The sequence below is a fragment of the Sapajus apella genome, unplaced genomic scaffold (assembly GCF_009761245.1).
Source record: "Sapajus apella isolate SASKATOON/1434 unplaced genomic scaffold, GSC_monkey_1.0 scaffold144, whole genome shotgun sequence".
NCBI classification, from domain to species: domain Eukaryota; kingdom Metazoa; phylum Chordata; class Mammalia; order Primates; family Cebidae; genus Sapajus; species Sapajus apella.
Genome location: NW_022437084.1, coordinates 2,974,328 through 2,996,825, shown reverse-complemented (window position 1 = coordinate 2,996,825; position 22,498 = coordinate 2,974,328). Strand labels below are relative to the sequence as shown.

Sequence of the window (22,498 nt, the reverse complement as noted above, 5' to 3'; positions counted from 1 at the left end):
AAAAAACATAAAAATTAGCCAGGCATGGAAGTGTACACCTGTAATCTTAGCTACTCGGAGGCTGAGGTGGGAGGATCATTTGAGCCCAGGCTACCATGAGCTGTTTGCCCAACTGTACTCCAGCCTGGGTGAAAGTGAGACCCTGTCTCGACAAAAAACAAATATATAAATAAAGTAAAGAGGCCGGGCGCGGTGGCTCACACCTGTAATCCCAGCACTTTGGGAGGCCGAGGCGGGTGGATCACGAGGTCAAGAGATCGAGACCATCCTGGTCAACATAGTGAAACCCCATCTCTACTAAAAATACAAAAAAAAAATTAGCTGGGCATGGTGGTGCGTGCCTGTAATCCCAGCTACTCAGGAGGCTGAGGCAGGAGAATTGCCTGAACCCAGGACGGGGAGGTTGCGGTGAGCCGAGATCGCGCCATTGCACTCCAGCCTGGGTAACAAGAGCGAAACTCCGTCTCAAAAAAAATAAAAAATAAAAAACGCGCGGTGGCTCACGCCTGTAATCCCAGCACTTTGGGAGGCCAAGGCGGGTGGATCACGAGGTCAAGAGATTGAGACCATCCTGGTCAACATAGTGAAACCCCATCTCTACTAAAAATACAAAAAATTAGCTGGGCATGGTGGCGCGTGCCTGTAGTCCCAGCTACTCAGGAGGCTGAGGCAGGAGAATTGCCTGAACCCAGGGGGCGGAGGTTGCGGTGAGCCGATATCGCGCCATTGCACTCCAGCCTGGGTAACAAGAGCGAAACTCCGTCTCAAAAAATAAAAAATAAATAAATAAATAAAGTAAAGAAACACAGAGAGAGGGAGGATAGACACCCCGGGGGCAGGAGGAGGAGAGAGACCCAGAGGAGAGAGAGACTGCTGAGAGAAGGGGACAGAGACGGGGTGTGGCCGGAGGGTGGGGACAAAGACCCAGAGAGGAGGAACAAGAGACCCAGGGCAGGGAGGGCAGGCACAGCTGCACACAGAGATGGCAGAGCGTAGCAGGCCATGAGGTCAGAGTGTCTGTGAGGTCGGCTGCAGTCCAGGGTCAGCCCTGGGGCCCCCATGCCCAGAGGTGGGTGCTAGTAAATCAGGGATCCCTTTAGACACACCGCAGCCCCGGCTGAGCCATGGAGACCTGGGAGGGACTGCCCCATGAGTCCTTGGTGCCCACAAACTCCAAGCCCTCTCAGGTACCAGGGCGTGTGTCCCAGTGGGGCAGGTGAGGGAGACAGGGACAGAGACAGAGAAGAGAGCCACCTCGTGTGAAGCGGAGGGGGTGGAGCCCCACCCTGGAACTTCCTCTTTCGGGGTTCTTCCTTACTCTCAGCTCTCCCTCTCTCTTTCTCTCTCAGCCTCTGTCTTTCTGCCCATCTCCCCCACTGTCAACAACACCTCTTCTGTGCGGTGAGCAGTCTGCTCACCCCTCTAGGTGAAGATGTCGGCACAGGAGAGCTGCCTCAGCCTCATCAAGTACTTCCTCTTCGTTTTCAACCTCTTCTTCTTCGTGAGTTGCCTCATGGCTACCCAGCCCAGGCCCAGCCACTGCCGATCACCCGGCCCTCACCTCCCCACCGTGGCCCACCCCCACAGCCGCATCTCCTCTCCACAGGTGCTGGGCAGCCTGATCTTCTGCTTCGGCATCTGGATCCTCATTGACAAGACCAGCTTCGTGTCCTTTGTGGGTGAGGGGGGCTGGGGCAGGCGGGAGGGCCTCCGCCAACTGAGCAACTTCCTGGGGTGTCCCTGGTCTCAGGGAGACCCATGGTGCCAGACTCTGCAGGGAGCCCACAGGCTCCCATCCACTGCTCACTGTTGCTTCACCTCTTGAAGCCTGCGTCTTCCTCTGGCAAATGGGGTTGTGCATGCAAACTGATGATCATGAGAGCCATTTCTCAAGCACTTCCTATCTGTGGGACCTGGGTCGGGTGGCTGGTCAGATGCCCCCACAAACCTTCCCCTCTCTTGAGGTTCAGAGAGGGGAAGTCCCTTGCTGAATGTCACACAGCAGAAATAACATTAATAACAATAATAGGAAAATAATAATGGAGTAACCGGGCCGGGCACGGTGGCTCATGCCTGTGATCCCAGCACTGTGGGAGGCTGAGGCAGGCAGATCATGAGGTCAGGAGATCGAGACCATCCTGGCTAACACAGTGAAACCCCATCTCTGCTAAAAATACAAAATATTAACCAGGCATGGTGGCACGTGCCTATAGTCTCAGCTACTCAGGAGGCTGAGGCAGGAGAATTACTTGAACCTGGGAGGCGGAGGTTGCAGTGAGCAGAAATTGCGCCACTGTACTCCAGCCTGGGTATCAGAGTGAGACTCCGTCTCAAAAATAAAATAAAACAAAATGATGGAGTAACCACCTAAACACTAAATGCTCGTATTTAAGAAGTTTTTACCCTGTGTTGAAGAGTGGGTTGAACATGTTCCCATGTGTCTGTCAAAATGACCCTAGGGGCCAGGTGCAGTGGCTCATTTCTGTAATTCCAGCACTTTGGGGGGCTGAGGTAAGTGGATCGCTTGAGGTTGGGAGTTTGAGACCAGCCTGGCCAACATAGTGAAACTCCGTCTCTACTAAAATAGCCGGGCGCAGTGGCGTGTGCTTGTAGTCTCAGCTACTCGGGAGACTGAGGCAGGAGAATCACTTGAACCTGGGAGGCAGAGTTTGCAGTGAGCCGAGATCGGATCACTGCACTCCAGTCAAGGGGACAGAGTGAGACTTTGTCTCAAAAAAAAATCCCTGGGAAATCAATACCATTCCCTAGGCCTCAGGGAGGTTTAAGGAACCAGGCCAATGTCGCAGAACAAGGGATAGGGCTGAAACTACTGGGGATGAGGAGGAGCTGAAGGAGGAAGGAGAGGGTGAGAGGAAAAGAGGAAGACAGAGATCCAGAGATGGGAACAGAGGCCCAGAAAGAAGAGAAAGTTTCAGAAGGAGACAGGGACTCAGGGTGGGGCAGGGACAGTGTCCCAGAGAGAAGGGCACCGGGATACTGCTCCCCACTTGGGTGGCTGCCTAGGCAGGGGATGGGGCTGCCTGGAGCTGTGCCACTCAGCTCATCATCACCCCCTCGCCTCTCCCAGGCTTGGCCTTCGTGCCCCTGCAGATCTGGTCCAAAGTCCTGGCCATCTCAGGAATCTTCACCATGGGCCTCGCCCTCCTGGGTTGTGTGGGGGCCCTCAAGGAGCTCCGCTGCCTCCTGGGCCTGGTGAGTGTCCCATCCCTCTCCATCCCTAGGACCACCCCATCCCCACCCCCCAAAATTGCCTGGGCCAAGGCTGGGGGGAGTGGTCAGCCTGACCTCTCCTCTCTGTTCCCCAGTATTTCGGGATGCTGCTGCTCCTGTTCGCCACACAGATCACCTTGGGAATCCTCATCTCCACTCAGCGGGCTCAGGTGAGCTTCCTGCAGCCACCACCACCCACCTCCAGTGGGGAGGAGGGGGAAGGGAGTGGTGGGAGGGGGTGGAGAGAGACGGAAACAAAGGCAGGCAAATAAAAGGCTGGGCCTGATGCCTCACATTTGTAATCCCAGCACTTCAGGAGGCCAAGGCAGGTGGATCATTTGAGTCCAGGAGTTTGAGACCAGCCTGGGCAACATAGTGAGACCCCATCTACTAAAAAAAAAATTATCGGAGTGTGGTGGTGCACACCTGTGGTCCCAGCTACTTGGGAGGTTGAGGTGAGAGGATCGCTTGAGCCAGGGAGTTCAAGGCTGCAGTGGGCCATGCACTCATCCTGGGTGACAGAGTAAGACCCTGTCCCAAAAAAATAAATTAATAATAATAAATCATGAATGAGAGAGAGAGGCAGAGGACAGAGAGACACAAATATAGAGCCTGACAGAGAGGGAGAGACAGAGTCAATGACAAGGCCAGAGAAAGACACACTGACCTGGACCAAGGGAGAGAGGGATAAACAGCTCCAAAGGGAAACACGCAGGAAAAAGAGAGAGATCGAGAGAAATAGACACCCTGAAAGGAGAGCCAGAGACAATGAACCGTAGAAATAGTAGGAGAAACAGACAGACCTGAAGTACATAGAGCTAGCCATTCAGTGAGGATCTGAGGCCAACCCAGAGATGCACAGGGACCCCCTGGGGCTGGCACAGCCTGGGAGGGGCGGGGCGGGGCGGGGCAGAGGAGGTCCAGCCTCACTGCTGGCCTCTCAGCTGGAGCGAAGCGTGCAGGACATCGTAGAGAAAACCATCCAAAACTACCGCACCAACCCCGAGGAGACAGCGGCCGAGGAGAGCTGGGACTACGTGCAGTTCCAGGTGCGCCCCCCTCCTCCAGCTCCCTCCGGGACTCTAACCCGGCTCAGCCCTGTGCCACCCGGAGACTCCACCCCCACGTGGCCCCGGCCCCCAGCTCTAGGACCCTAAGGTACCCCAATCCCTCCTAGGCCCGACATCCCCCACTCCCCAGATGACATAACTGGCCCTGGCGTGGCTCAGTTTCCCAGTACCAAGACCCTGGCGGGGCTTCGCCGTCTACCTCTAAAACTCCGTCCCCGCCCCTGCCCCGACGTAGTCCAGTCCCTAGTCCCGAGACCCGGCTTCTCCACCCGTAGACTCTTGGCTTCCACCGGGCCCCGCCCCCGATGAGACTCACATGCCTCGCCCTCCCATTCACTTGTGCGGTATCAGAGGGTCAATTGCACCGCCCACCCAATCTCTAGTCCACAGCGCGACGCTGCAGCTCCTCCCCCAGCCCCAGGTCACCCTGTGACTCGTGTCTCTTCCAGCCCCATGTTTCCGTAAAGTCCCCGGGCCCCGGCCCCATCGCCACTCCAGCCCACTGTCCCCTACCCCACACTCACCACTTAAGCCTCTGCTTCCCGACCTGACCTCATACCCATCACCCTGTCCCCTGATCCCCAGCATCCTATGTCTCCAGTCCCGAGGTCCCTCTGACCCGTATCCCTCTCCCAGCTGCGCTGCTGCGGCTGGCACTCCCCGCAGGACTGGTTCCGGGTCCACATCCTCAGAGGCAACGGGTCGGAGGCCCACCGCGTGCCCTGCTCCTGCTACAACTTGTCGGCAACCAACGACTCCACAATCCTGGATAATGTGATCTTGCCCCAGCTCAGCAGGCTCGGACCGCTGGCGCGGTCCAGACATAGCACAGACATCTGCGCGGTCCCTGCAAAGAGCCACATCTACCGCGAGGTGGGCAGGGGTTCGGAGAATAAACCCGTAGAATGGGGCCAGACCTGCGGGAGGAGAGGGCTGCCGGCGAGGGGCGGGGCCTCAGGAAGGGCGGGGCCACAGAAAAGGAAAGGTACCGTGGGAGGGGCGGGGCCTGTGCGAAGGGCGGGGCCTAAAGAAAAGGCTGGGCTGGATCTGGAATACAGGCGTCTAGGAAGGGGCCAGGCTTGGAAGAGGTGAAGTGAAGGTGCACTAGTAAGGAGACCAGAGAGCCCTGATGCCTGAAGGCGGTGAGGGTTGGGCTGAAAAGAACACTGGGCCTGGGCTTAAACGTCCCAGAAAGAATCCCTTTAACCTTTCCCTACACCCCCAGGGCTGCGCGCAGAGCCTCCGGAAGTGGCTGCACAACAACCTGATTTCCATAGTGGGCATCTGCCTGGGCGTCGGCCTACTCGAGGTGATCTGGCCCCACCCCCACTCGCAATCGGCCCTAAATCCCTAGATGGCTCCGCCCTTTATTTCGCGTCCTCCGGTTGCCTGGGAAAGACGCGCCCGGGGCGGTGCGCAGCCTACCCGGGCCCTCCAGCCGCCACACCCAGCACGAGGGGTGGAGGAGGCCTAGCTTCAGGGAGCCCTGATTGGCCGTAGGTAGGGAAAACCTCCTGCTATTGGCTGCGATCTCCCACCCCTTTCCCCGCAGATGACGGTCATGGTGCTGAGCGTACAGCTACAGCGCAGGGCACTCCGCCGGAAACGCGCACACGTGCCGGGAGCCCGGGGTTCGAGCCCCGGGCCCAGCCTGATCGCTGACAGCGGCGGCGGCGGGCGCTGTGGCATGCTCAGCAGCAGCGGGCGCAACGGCAGTCTGTGGAGTGGCTGGGGCATGGCGGGTGCCTGCCCCAACTGGGGGGACAAGGCCCCACTGGGCAAGCTGCCCATGGCCCTGGGGCCCTGGTCGCTGTGGGCTCAAGACGAGGACCGGCCTGATACCGGGATTACGGGCGCAGAATTAGAGGCCGAGGCAGAATTAGAGGCCGAGGCAGAATTAGAGGTCGAGGCAGAGGGGGAGACAGATGAGCCTCCAGAATAAAGGACCCTGTGCTTGCTTCTGACCTTACTCCTTCCACCCTCTACCCCCAACCCCGCCTTCCCACCTATCGCAGCGGCGCTTCCCCAACCCCCACTTGTGGCAGCCATTCCCGCATCAGCCAGCCCTGCAGCAGTTCCCCTAGAGCCCCGCCCATTTATACTTAGCCTCTTCTCCAGCCCCAACCACCCCTGTATTGCCAGCACCCCTTCGACTACTCTGACCCCATCTCCTTTCTCTATAGCTCGGGTTCATGACGCTCTCGATATTCCTGTGCAGAAACCTGGACCACGTCTACAACCGGCTGGCCAGATACCGCTAGGCCCGCCCTCCCCAAAGTCCTGCCCCACCCCTGTCACGTGGGCTGGGCCCATCCCAGCTGCCTGTAAATATTTGTTTAATCCCCAGTTGGCCTACAGACTCCCCCCACTCCGGCCTTCACATTCCCCTGGGGACCCAGGTGGCTGCCTGACCACGCTGCTGTCACCTCTCCCATGGGACCCGGGGCTTTCATCCACCAGCTTCCTGCCCCCATCTGTTGGCCTACCACCTCCCACAAGACTATTTTTCGCCCAAACCTCGAATAAATCCCCTGTGTTTTTGGTAAAATAGCTTTATCCTCTGTCAGAACACAAACCAAACTTTGAGAGGGGAGGGAGGAAAGAGTAGCTTGTGGCTCACTTAGAAGGAGGGGGGAATGAGATTAGAAAGCTTCACCCCACTGCTTGTGGGGTGATAAAGTCAAGCCCCTAGCACCCACTTATAAATATCTCGCTATATTAAAAAAAAATACTTTCAGGGCCCACCTGGCTCTGCTGCTGCATAAAGGGTTAATCTTCACTTTGTGATCTCACAGGTCATGGAGTGGGAGTGGGAGGGAGAGGCAGAAATTTCAGGGGGAGGGGTGGCTGGGAAAAAGTAAAGGGGACAAGCAAATGTGTAACTAGGGCCCTCTAAGACATGCAGAGGAGTGTGGGGGGGCCCTGCCAGGGGCTGAGAAGCCAGTGCTGTACCTGGGGGTTGTCTCACTCCTGTCCCCAGAATCCCTGATACTCTGGAGTGATCTGTCCTATCAGACACCCACTGTGAGGTCCCAATATTGGGGTTTATCCTTTCCTCAGTCCCAGCCTGTCTAACTCTCCAAGTTTTGGGGGCCCCTCTAACAAATAGGGGCCCTTATTAAGGAAGGACTGTCCCAGTTGCTTACGCCTCTGAGGTCAACCCCTTCACATCACAGCCCCCTCCCCAAATAAGAAGGATGAGGTGAGCTGGAGGACCGTCCCTGGGAGGAAGGTGTTCTGGGGGTGAGCCAGTTCTGGGGTCCCCCGTCAGTCCCTGACCAGGCGGTAAATGTGGTGCTGGGCCCCACGCTCACTGGTGGAGACCTCGAAGACATAGGCGGTGCACAGCAGCAGTTCCTGGGTGTCTCTGTTTGTCACCACCTGCCAGGGAGGCCAGGACAAGGGACTTAGGCTTAGAAGGGAGGGCAGGGACCACTGTGCCCTCCCCCAAGCTATCACGGGACAGCAGCAGGCCTCTTTTCCATCTCTAGGAAGCAGGCCCCCGCCATATTATGTTCCCCAAGAGACAGGGATGCCCCAACAAGTCAGGTGCCTTGGGCAATGGGGGTTACCCTCAGCTGAGGGTTGGCAGTGATGATGTATCACGTCTCAGAGTTAATGGGGTTCCCATCACATCACACTCCCCAGGTAAAAGTGGTCCCCATCATGTCACAGGTAAAGGGACAAACCTCCCTTCACGTTCTGCAGTCAAGGGGTCTCTGCCTCAGCACAGTCCCCGACGTTAAAGGGGCTCCCACCATATCACGTTCTCAGAGAAGCTGAGGCTCTGCCTTAAAGTGCCCTCCAGTCAGCTTCCCCAGGGAAGGAGGGACTGCCTGACATGAGTGCTATAAGGCTGGGCACGGTGGCTCACGCCTGTAATCACAGCACTTTGGGAGGCCAAGGCAGGCAGATCACTTGAGGTCAGGAGTTCGAGACTAGCCTGGCCAACATGGTAAAACCCCATCTCTACTAAAAATACAAAAATTTGCCAGATGTGGTGGGGCATGCCTGTAATCCCAGCTATTCAGGAGACTGAGGCAGAAGAATCGCTTGAACCGGGGAGGTGGAGGTTGCAGTGAGCCGAGATCATACCACTGTACTCCAGCCTGGGTGACAGAGCGAGACTCCACCTCAAAAAAAAAAGAGAGAGTGCCATGACATCCCTACTATATCTGTTCCCTGGGTGAAGGTGTCGCCTAAACCAAGGGTCAATTGTGGGATCTCCACTGTATCAGTTTCCTGGTTAGAAGAGCCTCAGGCTGAGGGTTCACTTCGGAGTCCTTGCTGTCTCCATTCCTGGGTGAGGAGTTCCCCTAGACTGAGGGTGTTACAGGTACTGTCCCTTGACATCCGGGGGCCCCACTCCAGCTCAGCCCCGGGCATCACCTGGAGGATGGTGAAGTTCTCCAGGACGCTGTTCATCATGTATCGCTCAGGCAGCTGCCGCAACTTGTGCAAGAAATTCACCAGGTACTCGCACATGGGCGAACGTAGCAGGCGGTACACAAATCTCCCGTCCTCCAGCTGGGCCCGTTCCGTCTGAACCAAGAGGCAGGGAGTGGGGAGAATGCTGGCTGAGAGACACACGGGTCACCCCAGGAACTGAGCTCCACCCTGTGTCTCTTAGATGCCACCACACTGACTCCCACTGCTCCTCCTTCACATCACCCCACCCACAGTGACTGGAGACTGGACCTGAACCCTTGGGTATCCAGCTCAGGATCTCTGCGCCTGCAAATCACAAGCCCCTCAAAGTTATGCTCTGAACCCTCAAAGACCTCTGAACTCCTCTAACCTTCCAGCCCCCAGATACCCTCCAAAGATCCCTCCATGACATCTGCAAACTCTATCCGACCTCTAAACTTACTTCCCCAAGTCTCCAGCAAGCCCTAAGTGTGACTCCTGTCTTGTTTTTTGTTTGTTTATTTTTTGAGACAGAGTCTTGCTCTGTCGCCCAGGCTGGAATGCAGTGGTGCAATCTCGGCTCACTGCGACCTCCACCTCCTGGGTTCAAGCGATTCTCCCGCCTCAGCCTCCTGGGTAGCTGGGATTACAGGTGCCTGCCACCACGCCCGGCTAATTTTTGTATTTTTAGTAGAGACGGAGTTTCACCATGTTGGTCACGCTGGTCTCAAACTCCTGACCTTGTGATCTGCCCGCCTCGGCCTCCCAAAGTGCTGGGATTATAGGTGTGAGCTACCTCGCCAGGCCTTAAGTGTGACTTCTGAACCTTCTTGCCTTAGGAACATCTCCATATCCATAAGACTCTTCTCAATCTCCGTGACTAAATCTCTATACCACACATTCCCCGTTAGCCCTCAGAATGATTCCTACCTGTGACTTCTGAACTCCACAACTGCTCCCAACTCATGCATTAAACCCTCAAAGAGGCTGGGAGCCATTCCCTCCACGCACACCCCCAAATGCCTGAGCCATCATGGCTTCTGATCCATTCTGCACTCCCGAGTGGTGGGTGGCTGGGCGCTCACCTGCCCAGAGCTCCACCCCTCCAGCCTCACCTCCACCTTCTCCACCACCTGCTTGCCAAAGGAGCAGACCTTGGAGGAACAGGTGAGGGTCATGTGTTCCAGGCTCTCATACTGGCTGCTCACTCCATAGAAGCCACCACTGCTGCTGCTGCCACTGGCCCCCGCCTCCTCGCCACTTGGTCCCCAGTTCAGGTCCGCCTGGGAGATGGGAAGGCACAGATGAGTCAGAGGGGACATCCCTTATAAACAGTGGGGAGTGCCAGGCACAGTGGCTCACGCCTGTCATCCCAGCACTTTGGGAGGCCGAGGCTGGCAGATCACCTGAGGCTGGGAGTTCAAGACCAGCCTGACCAACATGGAGAAACCCCGTCTCTACTAAAAATACAAAAATAGCTGGGCATGGTGGTGCACGCCTGTAATCCCAGCTACTCAGGAGGCTGAGGCAGGAGAATCGCTTGAAACTGGGAGGCGGAGGTTGCAGTGAGCCATGATTGTGCCATTGCACTCCAGTCTGGGCAACAAGAGCAAAACTCTGTCTCAAAAAACAACAACAGTGGGGACCCCATTACCCCTGCAGTTCCCAGCTCAATTCCTCAGCATTTGTTTTGTTTTGTTTTGTTTTTGGAGACAGGGTCTTGCTCCGTCACCCAGGCTGGAATGCAGTGGTGCAATCACAGTTCACTGCAGCCTCGACCTCCTGAGCTCAGGTGATCCTCCCACCTCAGCCTCCTGAGTAGCTAGGACCACAGATGCATGCCACTACATCCAGCTAATTTTTTGTAAAAACGGGGTTTTACCATGTTGCCCAGGCTGGTCTCAAATTCCTGGGCCCAAGTGATCCTCCCACCTCCCAAAGTGCTGGGATTACAGGCATGAGCCACCACTGCACCTGGCTTTCAAAGTTCTCCAAAGGCTGGTTTCTGGAGAAGATCCACTGCCTAGCAGTGTTAGAGAAGTCTGGGTCCCCAAAATGGCCTTGGCCCTCTCTCCCCAGTAACCAAAGGAGCCCTGGAATTCAACCTTTTTCTCTTGAAGCCCGCAACTCAAGAGTTCAGCCCCTTCCAAGGGCCTGGTTACTAAGGAGGCTGTTATTCCTTAGCAACCAGTTGAAGATGGATACCTCCCTCTAAGCCCCTCTCATCCTGGTTGCTAAGGCAAGTGGCTACTCCTTAGCAACGGAACCTCGAGGAGGCCTGATTCCTCTTCAGAGCACCTCCCAGCAGCCGAATCCGAGAGGCCAGACTCCCTCCATAATGCCAATGGTCAAGTGCATAGACAGCTGGCCAAGTGTCACTAGGCCAAGTGGGGCCTAAGGAAACCTAAGACCTCATCACACCTTTGTTCTGAGTCACCTCCTTGAGAGGCAGGCCTCTTCCTCTTCCTAACCTTTTTTTTTTTTTTTTTTTTTGAGATGGGATCTTGCTCTGTCACCCAGGCTGGAGTGCAATGGCACGATCTCCACTCACTGCAACCTCTGCCTCCTGGGTTCAAGCGATTCTCCTATCTCAGCCTCTCAAGTAGCTGGGATTACTGGTACGAACCACCACGCCTGGCTAATTTTTTGTATTTTTAGTAGAGATGAGGTTTCACCATGTTGGCCAGGCTGGTCTCGAACTCCTGACCTCGTGATCCACCAGCCTCGGCTTCCCAAAGTGCTGGGATTACAGGCATGAGCCACTGCACCCGGCCACTCTTCCTAACTTTAGTTGCTAACACTTCACCAGGTCAGTCTTCTCAGGGGCCCGACTCCATCCCTCACTATGGCAAAACCAAAGGCCTTACCAGCTGCTCTTCTGAACCGCTTCAGCAGCTGGGCTTCCTAAGGGGGTGGCTGTCCAGACCTGGGACCTGATGAGGCCTGTCTTCAGCCCCAACAATGCCTAAGCCCTCAGCTGCATTTCCCTAGAGCAGTCTCAGGCCTCCACGTCACACGGAGGAAAGCTTCAGAACCATGACAGTGACATTCTCAGCAAGAGCAGTAAAGTTCAGCCCCTCAGCAGGCTTTCTTTTTTTCTTTTTTTGAGACAGGGTCTCATTCTGTCACCCAGGCTAGAGGGCAGTGGCACAATCTTGGCTCACTGCACCCTCCACCTCCCAGGGTTAAGTGATCCTCCCGCCTCAGCCTCTGGCGAAGCTGAGACCACAAGTGTGCACTGCCATGCCCAGCTAATTTTTTCATTTTTTGTGGAGTTGAGGTCTCATCGTGTTGCCCAGGCTGGTCTCAAACTAGCCTCTCACTTTAGCTTCCCAGAGTGCTGGGAAGTTAGGAGTGAACCACCGCATCTAGCCAGACTTTCTTCTCAGAGACCACATCTCTCTACCACCCTTGTTACTATGAGAGCTAGCACCCTCAACATCCAGGCAACATTCACTGAGCCCAGACCAGGTGCTATGGCTCACACCTGGAAGCCTAGCACTTTGGGAGGCCAAGATGGATGGATCACTTGAGGTCAGGAGTTCGAGACCAGCTTGGGCAACATGGTGAAATCCCATCTCTACTAAAAATACAAAAATTAGGCTGGGAACAGTGATTCACACCTGTAATCCCAGCACATTGGGAGGCCAAGGTGGGCAGATCACCTGAGGTCAGGAGTTTGAGACCAGCCTGGCCAACATGGCGAAACCCCATCTCTACTAATAATAAAAAAATTAGCTTGGCATGGTGGCAGGTGCCTGTAATCCCAGCTACTCGGGAAGCTGAGGCAGGAGAATCACTTGAACCCGGGAGACTGAGGTTGAAGTGAGCCGCCATCGTGCCATTGCACTCCAGCCTCGGCCACAAGCACGCACCTCTATCTCAAAAAATTTAATTAATTAAGTTAAATTAAACACACTGGTTGAGCCCCTGCAGTGTCAGTCCTCATAGTGGACACTAAGCCATGTAGACCTAAGAAACACCCAAGATGGGCCCTGTTAGTCACAATTATATAAATAGCACCTGACATCAGGCCTGTATATAGAAAGTGCTTAGGCCAGGGGTGGTGGCTCATGCCTGTAATCCAAGCATTTTGGAGGCCAAGGCGGGTGGATCACCTGAGGTTGGGAGTTCAAGACCAGCCTGACCAACATGGTGAAACCCGTCTTTAAAAAAAAAAAAAAAGGTGCTTAATAAATGATTGCTACATAAATACAGGACTTGGCCGGGCACAGTGGCTCATGCCTGTAATCCCAGCACTTTGAGAGGCCAAGGGGGGAGCATCATTTGAGGCCAGGAGTTTGAGACCAGCCTGGCCAACATGGTAAAATCCCATCTCTACCAAATATACAAAATTAACCAGATGTGGTGACAGGCTCCTGTAGTCCCAGCTACTCGGGAGGCTGAGGCAGGAGAATCGCTTGAACCTGGGAGGCAGAGGTTGCAGTGAGCTGAGATCCACTCACTGCACTCCAGCCTGGGTGACAGTGAGACTCTGTCTCAAAAATAAAGGAATGAATAAATAAATAAATACGGGAATTGACAAAGCCACTCCGTGGCTCCTTCAATCACTTCTCAAAGCCATTCTCTAGCAACAAGGTCTGGTGGAACTGACGCAAAGCATCAGTCCCCTCTTTAGAGACCAGAGCCTCCACAAGTCCACTGGCTAAGGCAAGGGGACCGTTTCTTAGCAGCAAGGCTTGATGCATTCAGGTGGGGCACAGAGAAGCCTGAAATGAGGCAAACCAATGCCCAGGACCATATGAGTTATACAGCCGGGTAACTAAGCATATCAGTTACATGTGGCAATGTCTAGTGGGATCCAGGGAGGCCCCAGTGCCTCCAACCCACCCTGGGGGCCGCCCTCCTCGGTGTTCCTTGTGGCAAAGAGGGCTGACACTCCAAGCCATGAGGACTGACCGGTATGTCCCAGACTGACCTGGTAGGGCTCGCGACTGTCTGTCTTAGGGCATGCGACTGTGTCTTAGTGCCAGAGGCCTCTGCTGGGACACCAAAGGATTTGTGAACACTTTGGGTTTTGCTGTGAAAACTTACCCAGAACTTGACCAGGAAGAAGGCGTGGGGGGGCCCACGATCATACAGCTCCCGGAGGCCACCCTTTTTCTCCGGGAATTTGTCATAGATCTGCCGGACGTCCACGCTCTCGAGCGGCGGTGCTCCGGGGCTGGGGCAGTGCTGGCTGATGTGCACGAACAGGTGCCTCTGGTACTGAGGAGGGTTGGCCGTGGGTGAGAAGTTGGAGGTGGGCTGGACCTCCAGCCCAGGCTGCCTGAGCCTACATTATGCCGTGACCATCCCACAGCTCTCCACTGTTCCACACTGTCCACCCAGCACTGGGCCGGACCTCCACCCACTGTCCCCCCAACTCCTGCTCCTGCACTCACAGTCCCCTGCAGCCCCAGCAGTCCCATAGTCCCCAGCTCCCTGCCGCACCCTCTCAACTCCATCCTCGCTGCCTCAGCCTCAGCTCAGGCCTCCCACCCTCACCCCAGCCTCCAACCTGGCCTCCCCAGTTCATCCCTCACGTGGTTCCAGAGCTGACCCTGGCCCTCCCCTGGTCATAGCCCTCTCATAACTCCCCAGCACCCTCAGAACAAAGCTCACACTCCCTAGGCCTGGTTTTATATAGAGCAGGTACTCATAAATGTTCAGTGGATGGATGAGTGTGAATGAATGGGAATCCACAGAGGTCTTATGATTGATGTTTTGACTGATGTTTATATGGTGTGGCAAAGATAGCTATGTGTTCACAAATCCTGGGTCCTTGACAGTGCAAAACTACATTTCCCAGGCTGCTTTGCAGTTAGGTGCGACCACATGACTAAGTTCTGGTCAATGGGATGTGACCAGGTCTGACAGTTGACACATCCAAGCCAGACTCCTAAAACCTCCTGCATAATCTTAACTCTCTCCCTTCCTCCATCTGCTGGGCAGATGCAGAGGCTCCATCAGCACATTCTGAAGCCTCAGAAAATGGCAGACCACAAAATGGAAGGAGCCTATATTCCCAAATCACTTGAGTGCCAGTGTAAGTTTCTGCTGAACTTACATTGAAATGTTACATGAAATTTATCTGGCGTTCAGTCCCTAAGAGTTAGGAGCTGTTTCTTCTAACAGCCCACTCCATCCTAGCCCAGGAGAAGCTCAAGCACAGAAATAAGACCTTTTCCAAGTTACTAGGATGCATCGCAAAGCCTAATGAATAGTAGAAATTCAAACACGTTTGATGAATGAATAAATTATGTCCTGAGGAGTTTTTCTGACCTTCCCAACTTGTCACCCCATGACCTTCCAGTTCTTTATGCTACTAGTTCTCAAAGTACGGTCCCCGGACCAGCTGCCACAACTTACCTGGTAGCTTATTAGAAACACAAATTCTCGAGCCCCACATCACATCTAGCAAATCAGAAATTCTGGGGATGGGGCCCAGCAATCTCTGTTTTAAGAAGCCCTCCAGGTGATCCTGATACATGCTAAAGTTTGAGAACCGTGACTTTATACCTTCACTCCCTGTCATCCTCTATATTCCAAAATCCCTCAGTGACTATACCTAAATTTCACTCACAGAATCAACTGCATCCAGCGGTTCCACAAAGGCTGAGAACTCTACCAGCTGCAACCGGGCAGTGCCCAGGGCCCGAGCCTGCCAGGCTGGGGGTGATGGGGCAGGTGGGGGCAGGGGTGAGAGGGCTTGGGGGGGCTCGTACCCTAGAGAGAGAGAGGAAAGAACAATACAAATTGCTAACATTTATTGAATATATCAGGTACTGTTGTCTCTTGCCTGCCTCCACTTAGAAGCTGAAAAAGCTAAATACTCACTTTCCCAGCCTCCCTGGCAGTTAGAGGTGGCCATGTGACACAGTCCTAGCCAATGAGACGTTAGGGGAAATCTGCTGGGGGGCTTCTGGGAAGGAGTTTCTTCCTGAATGAAAAAGACAGAACTTTGGGAGGAGAAAGCTTTTGGCCCTGGCCAAGTCCTGCTTGGGACACTGATATGGTTTGGATATTTGTCCCCTCCAAATCTCATGTTGAAATGTGATCCCTGGCCGTGGCTCATGCCTGTAATCCCAGAACTTTGGGAAGCTAAGGCAGGTGGATCACAAGGTCAGGAGATTGAGCCCATCCTGGCTAACACGGTGAAACCCTGTCTCCACTAAAAATACAAAAAATTAGCCAGGTGTGGTGGCAGGTGCCTGTAATCCCAGCTACTTGGGAGGCCGAGGCAGGAGAATCACTTGAACCTGGGAGGTGGAGGTTGCAGTGAGCCAAGATCACGCCACTGCACTCCAACCTGGGGGACAGAGCAAGGCTCCAACTCAAAAAAAAAAAAAAAAAAAAAAGAAAGAAATGTGATCCCCAAGGTTGGAGATGGGGCCTGATGGGAAGTGTATGTGTGGTGGGGGCGGATCCCTCATGAATGTCTTGGTACCCTCCCTAAATAGTAATGAGTGAGTTCTCACTCTTTGAGCTGATGTGAGCTGGTTGTTTAAAGGAGCCCGGCCTCACTGCCTTGCTCCCTCTCGCCATGTGACATGGTGGCTCTCCTTCCCCTTCCACCATGATCCTAAGCTTCCTGAGGCCCTCACCAGAAGCAGAGGCTGGCAACGTGCTTTCTGTACAGCCTGCAGAACTGTGAACAAAAAAAAAAACCTCTTTTCCACATAAATCATCCAGTCTCAGGCATTCCTTTATAGCAATGCAAATAAACCAACACAGATATGGCACCTGGAGTTGCAACAGCCATCTTGGGACAATCAGACAGCCATCAGGGGAACTGCAGAGATGCCAGTCCTGATATTGCTAAGTCCAGTCTTTTTATTGTGTGGACTCATGACATGAATGCTTTTACTATTTAAGGCATTGTCAATTTGGGTCTTCTGTTACTTGCAGCCAAAAGTATTCCTAATTGATAAATCTATGGAAACTAAGGGAACTAGGGACTCCCTCTTTCACTGATCTGAGTTCTCAGAGCCATATCAGCATGGACTTCCAGAAGCCACCTTTGCTGTCAAGTAGCTGAGTCTGCCTGGAAATGAAGCCACCACAGTGGAAAGCAGACCAAAGTAATTCCTGATGCCATGACTCAAGCTGCTGGATCCAGCTATGCCTGAAGCCGCAATTCTGAATTATCAGTTACTGGAGCCAATAAATCAATAAATTTTTCTTTCTTTTTTCTTTTTCGGAGAAGGAATCTTGCTCTGTCACCCAGGCTGGAGTACAGTGGTGCAATCTCAGCTCACTGCAACCTCTGCCTCCCAAATTCAAGCAATTCTCCTGCCTCAGCCTCCTGAGAAGCTGTGGTTACATGCGCATGCCACCACACCTGGCTAATCTTTGTATTTTCAGTAAAGGCGGGGTTTCACCATGTTGGCCAGGATGGTCTTGAACTCCTGACCTCAGGTGATCCACCCAACTTGGCCTCCCACAGTGCTGGGATTACAGGCATGAGCCCCGACACCGGGCCTCTTCTTTTTTGAAACGTTACTTCAGCTGGCTTGATTTGGATTTCTATCACCTGCAGGTAAAAGCATCTTGACTAACACACCTCCCCAATGTCTCATAAGCTAGCAAGTGGCAGAACACAAACCCAGTGTGCATGGCTACAAAGACCACACTATTAACCATCACACATTCCACCACTCAGCTCTCCAGAACCACCTTGCTCCCTGCCCACAACACACACACCCTGCCTCAAAGCTGGGCTTCAGTAAGAATGTATCCCCCAATTGGCCAGGCACGGTGGCTCATGCCTGTAATCCCAGCACTTTGGGAGGCCAAGGCTTGCAGATCACGAGTTCAAGAGATCGAGACCATCCTGACCAACATGGTAAAATCTCATCTCTATAAAATTACAAAAATTAGCTGGGTGTGGTCATGTGCACCTATAGTCCCAGCTACTGGGGAGGCTGAGGCAGGAGAATCACTTGAACCCAGGTGGTAAAGGTCGCAGTGAGTCGAGATCGTACCACTTACTCCAGCCTGGTAACAGAGCAAGACTCCGTCTCCAAAAAAAAAAAGAATGTATCCTCAGTTGATGGACGGTTGAGGAAAGGCAGTAGGGGTCGAAGAGAGACAGGGAAGACAAGGAAGGGTGGACCGAAGGATCTTACCTGGGAGGTCAGTAGATGGAGGAGTAAGTGACAAGGAGAACGGTGTCTGTGAGAATGGCTTCACGCTGAGGGAGAAAGGAAGCCAGGGGTTAGTGAGGTAGAAAGATGCTAATGTCACCAGCAAATGTATACTGAGAGGCCACAGGCCAGATCCTGTGCTAATACATTTTGTGCACAATCTCACTGAAGCCTCACAGCCCACGAGGAAGGTAGAATCACTGCTCTTCTCATTGTACAAATGAGGAAACTGAGGTATAGAGGATCAACTGACCTGCCCAAAGTCACACAGCTGAGATGCAGTGGAGCAGGGACTTGAACCCAGGTCAGTCTCAGCCTGGTATCTCTCACAAAATGTCGGAAAGAGAAGAGAAACCGGCCGGGCGTGGTGGCTCAGACCTGTAATCCCAGCACTTTGGGAGGCCGAGGTGGGTGGATCACTTGAGGTCAGGAGTTCGAGACCAGCCTGGCCAACATGCTCAAACCCCATCTCTTCTAAAAATACAAAAATTAGTCGGGCGTGGTGGCAGGGACCTGTAATCCCAGTGACTTAGGAGGCTGAGGCAGATTTGCTAGAGCCTGGGAGAGAGAGGGTGCAGTGAGCCGAGATCATGCCATTACACCCCTGGGTGACACAGCAAGACTCCATCTCAAAAAAAAAAAAAGAGAAGAGAAAAAAAGAAACCAGTGCTAGGATTACAGGTGTGAGAGCTACCACACCCGGCCTCCTTTTCTTAATTCTTCATTTCTATGTTTATTGTCTGTCTCATCCCGGCCCTAAACATATGAAGCTCCATGAAGGCAGGGATTCCACCTGTCTTACTCACTGTTGTGACCCCCAAACCAAGCACAGAATCAGGCACTTAGCAGGCACTCAGCAAATACTGGACTGGTCTCCTCTAGCTTCTTGGAACCCAGCAAGATCTCCTATCTCAGAACCTTGCCACATGCTATTCTCTCTGCCTAATATATTCCCACTCCCGTTCTTTTTTCTCCTTTGAGACAGAAGTCTCACACTAGAGATGGCGTTTCACCATGTTGGCCAGGCTGGTCTCGAACTCTTGACCTCAGGTGATCCACCCACCTTGGCCTCCCAAACTGCTAGGATTATAGGCCCGAGCCACCGTACCCAGTCTCCCACTCCCAGGCTTCAATGTTACCTTCTCAGAGAAACCCCTAGAACTTTCTCCTCTACCCCAGAACCTGCTGTGGTTCTTCACAGCACCTCACACACTCTTCAGTTTTCTGTTTATGCAGGTGATGATTTGATTAACACTCATTTACTCCATTTGACTGACAGCTCCATGAACACGGAAACCCGAGGCTCAGGGCGGTGCCTGCCCAACCCCCCACCTTCCAGCTCAGCACCCTCCCCTGCAAACCCTCACCCCCCAGGGACTTGATCTGATGCTTCCCATGTCCCCATTCAGCAGCAGCCCCCCAATGACCTTCCTTCTCTCCCAGTCTGGATCTCACAGCCTGTCACTGCACTCTTTCTTTTTTTGTTGTTTTTGAGACGGAGTCTAGCTCTATCGCCTGGGCTGGAGTACAGTGTCGAGGTCTCGGCTCACTGCAACCTCCGCCTCCTGGGTTCAAGTGATTCTCCTGCCTCAGCCTCCTGCGTAGCTGGGACTACAGGGGCACGCCCCACGCCTGGCTAAATTTTTTTTTGTGTTTTTAGTAGAGACCAGGTTTCACCATGATGGCTAGGATGGTCTTGGTCTCCTAACCACGTGATGCCCCCACCTCGGCCTCCCGAAGTGCTGGGATTACAGACATGAGCCACCATGCCTGGCCCTCACCGCACTCTTCCTCTGGCACTCTGGCAATACTGTCAACACTCCTGTCTACCGTCCGACAGCCACACTACCCAACCAATGTGTAGCCTGGATCCATCAGCTCCTCTCTGGGCTGAAAAATACACCCCAGCCCAGCATGGTGGCTCATGCCTGAAATTCCAGCACTTTTGGAGGTCAAGGCAGGGGAATCACTTGAGCCCAGGAGTTTGAGACCAGCCTGGCCAACATAGCAAGACTCCATCTTTACCAAAAAAAATCAAAAAATTAGCCAGGCATGGAAGCGCATGCCTGTAGACTCAGCTACTCGCGATACTGAGGCAGGAAGATTGCTTGAGCCCAGGAGGCTGAGGCTGCAGTGAGCCATGATCATGCCACCGCACTAGGCAACAGCGCAAGATCCTGTTAAAAAAAAAAAAAAGAAAGAAAGAAAGAAGAAAAAAAGGACTTCCCATGATCTTCTGGGGCCCATTTCTATTCTTGCAGGCTAGAAACACATCCAGTCACCTCAAGGCCCTCCCAGAACTGGAAAGGATACTCCCACTTACCTCTGGACCCATTTTCTTTCTTCTGAATCTAAAAGAAGATTATACCCTCTGTTCTACCCTCAGGTCCAAGGACCACCTCAAGGAGGCTGGGCGCGGTGGCTCCCGCCTGTAATCCTAACATTTTGGGAGGCCAAGGCAGGTGAATCACGAGGTCAGGCATGGTGGCAGGCGACTGTAATCCCAGCTACTCAGGAGGCTGAGGCAGGAGAATTGCTTGAACCCAGGAGGTGGAGATTGCAGTGAGCCGAGATCGCGCCACTGTACCCCAGTCTAGGTGACAGAGTTGAGACTCCATCTCAAAAAAAAAAAAAAAACAGGCGGGCGGATCAACTGAGGTCAGGAGTTCAAGACCAGCCTGGCCAACATGATGAAACCCTGTCTTTATTAAAAAAACAAAACAAAACAAAACAAAACACCTCATTTATTCCAACACCAACACAGTGGGGAAGCGACCATTCTTATTACTATTATTACCTTTTTTTTGCTTACCTTCAACTGTCTTGATCGAGTTATAGGGAGCTATTATTATTATTCCCATTTTAGAGATGAGGAAACTGAGGCTTTGAGCATTGAAGTCACCTACCCAAAGGCCTATAACCAAGAAAGGGCGGAGCTAGGATTCAAATCCAGTAACCTGGCTCCACACTCTGTGTTCAAAAGGGAGATGGGCCAGGCGCAGTGGCTCACGCCTGTAATCCCAGCATTTGGGAGGCCAAAGTGAGCGAATCAATGGAGACCAGGAGTTCGAGACCAGCCTGGCCAACATGGCAAAACCCTATCTCTACTGAAAATACAAAAATTAGTTGGGCATGGCAGTGGGCACCTGTAATTCCATCTACTTGGAAGGCTGAGACAGCAGAATCACTTGAACCCAGGAGGTGAAGTTGCAGTGAGCTGAGATGGTGCCACTGCCCCCCAGCCTGGGCAAAAGAGCAAGACTGCATCTCAATAAATAAATAAAAGCGGGGAGATGGGAGCTAGAAGGTGGAGTAAGAGCGGTCTCTGTCAGGCTGTGAGGGTGGGGAGCAGGTGCAGAACCAGGACACATAGTACTCACTCTGGAACATTCCAGGGGGGTCCAGAGCCCCCAGACCAAAACTGGAAAAGCTCAGAGGCCTGGAGAGGACACAAAGAAAAATGGTTAGTCAGTCCCCTGTGGACAGCTGCAGTCCCATCCATCCCCCTTTGACCCCAAGTCCCACAGTCCCCAACCTGGACCACCTGAGGCCCGGTGGGACCCAGTTTGGCCTGCAGGGAAGGTGCAGAGATGAGCTGGGCAGAGGACATGGTCGCCATTGTCTGGAAAGCCTTGTCCTTGGAAACCTGGTCCTGGAGGAAGAGGTGGAAGTTCCCGTGAGTGGGGCATGCCAGTCAACATGGCAAGAGGGGACGATGCTGGGGAGGGGCGAGAATGGGGAGGTGCAGAGGTGGGGAGTCAAGGCAAAGGGTTGGTGCCCAGGTACAGTGGCTCACGCCTGTAATCCCAGCACTTTGGGAGGCCAAGGTGGGCAGATCACTTGAGGTCAGGAGTTCAAGATCAGTCTGGCCAACATGGTGAAACCCCATCTCTACTAAAAATACAAAAATTAGCCGGGTGTGATGGCGCACGCCCATAATCCCAGCTACTAGGGAGGCTGAGGCACGAGAATCGCTGGAACCCAGGAGGCAGAGGTTGCCCTGAGTGGAGATCGCGCCCCTGCATTCCAGCTTGGGCAACAGAGCGAGACCCTGTCTCCAAAAAAAAGGCAAAAGGTTGGGGGAGGGTTGAGCCTCTCACCACAGCCCTCTGCCCCTCTTCAGGACGGGGTACTAGTCTGGAGTGAACGTGGGTGGTAGGATGGGCAGGGGGACTTACCACATTCAGGGCCTGCCCGTGGGGGTGGGGGAGGGTGCCAAAGGAGGAAAGAAAACATGACTTAGGAAGTGTGGCCTGGACTCCCCCACCTCCCTGCCCTACCCGCCCGGACAGCCCCGCCACCCTGAGCTGAGCAGTGCCAGGGCATGGATGCGGAACAGGAAGTGGAGGTGGCCAGCCCTGGAGGAGAAAAGGGGCTCCCTGCCCAGAAAGACAGCGATGAGGGTTTCCAGAACAAGGAAAGCCAGAAGGTTCCCAAATGTCCAGGTGACAGGAAATGAGAATTTCAGAGACGAGGTGAATGTTTCCTAATCCAGACAGGACTGACAGGTAACAGAGAAGGCTGAGAACAGAACGAAAAGGAAGGGTTTCAGATCTAGAGAGAAAGAAAGGGAAAGCGTCTGGGTATTTAAAAAACACACACACACACACACACACACACACACACACACACACACACACA

General features: G+C 53.7%; 3 protein-coding genes across 13 annotated transcripts in view; 1 reads left to right on the top strand and 2 right to left on the bottom strand.

Annotated features, from left to right (window-relative positions):
- SLC6A16 (solute carrier family 6 member 16) overlaps positions 1-5,001 on the bottom strand; it is a 45,975-nt gene extending 40,974 nt beyond the window's left edge. Inside the window, exon 1 of the mRNA XM_032264586.1 lies at positions 4,927-5,001. The gene's annotated coding sequence lies outside the window, so the exon portion shown is untranslated. The remainder of the gene's footprint in view (positions 1-4,926) is intronic.
- CD37 (CD37 molecule) lies at positions 1,284-7,030 on the top strand. 2 transcript variants are annotated; one of them, XM_032264600.1, is made up of 8 exons: positions 1,284-1,501; positions 1,607-1,675; positions 3,089-3,213; positions 3,327-3,401; positions 4,176-4,280; positions 4,938-5,174; positions 5,527-5,610; positions 6,485-7,030. In XM_032264600.1, exons 3-8 carry the CDS (start codon positions 3,151-3,153, stop codon positions 6,560-6,562), a joined length of 642 nt encoding a protein of 213 aa, XP_032120491.1. In that variant the 5' UTR covers positions 1,284-1,501; positions 1,607-1,675; positions 3,089-3,150; the 3' UTR covers positions 6,563-7,030. The 2 variants fall into 2 exon arrangements, with proteins under 2 accessions (XP_032120491.1, XP_032120490.1); XM_032264599.1 differs by having other exon boundaries at positions 1,607-1,679.
- The window catches only part of TEAD2 (TEA domain transcription factor 2), a 22,284-nt gene continuing 6,623 nt past the window's right edge, over positions 6,838-22,498 (bottom strand). For 2 of the 10 annotated variants that reach the window (XM_032264591.1, XM_032264592.1), the window contains exons 5-13: positions 22,036-22,047; positions 21,402-21,509; positions 21,238-21,296; positions 17,840-17,904; positions 15,295-15,437; positions 13,764-13,937; positions 9,824-9,991; positions 8,691-8,843; positions 6,838-7,682 (exon numbers count right to left, since the gene is read on the bottom strand). In XM_032264591.1, the coding sequence (XP_032120482.1) occupies positions 7,569-7,682; positions 8,691-8,843; positions 9,824-9,991; positions 13,764-13,937; positions 15,295-15,437; positions 17,840-17,904; positions 21,238-21,296; positions 21,402-21,509; positions 22,036-22,047 (996 nt within the window). In that variant the 3' untranslated portion in view covers positions 6,838-7,568. Of the gene's footprint in view, positions 7,683-8,690; positions 8,844-9,823; positions 9,992-13,763; positions 13,938-15,294; positions 15,438-17,839; positions 17,905-21,237; positions 21,297-21,392; positions 21,510-22,035; positions 22,048-22,498 lie in introns of all 10 variants that reach the window. The other 8 variants (XM_032264593.1, XM_032264594.1, XM_032264588.1 and 5 more) reach the window with 7 other exon arrangements.

Coding starts and splice junctions, on each gene's coding strand:
- CD37 (XM_032264599.1), top strand. CDS start 1,433: ATGTCGGCACAGGAGAGCTGCCTCAGCCTCATCAAGTACTTCCTCTTC. Junction 4,281..4,937: donor GGGACTACGTGCAGTTCCAG/GTGCGCCCCCCT, acceptor TCCCTCTCCCAG/CTGCGCTGCTGCGGCTGGCA. Junction 5,175..5,526: donor AGAGCCACATCTACCGCGAG/GTGGGCAGGGGT, acceptor CTACACCCCCAG/GGCTGCGCGCAGAGCCTCCG.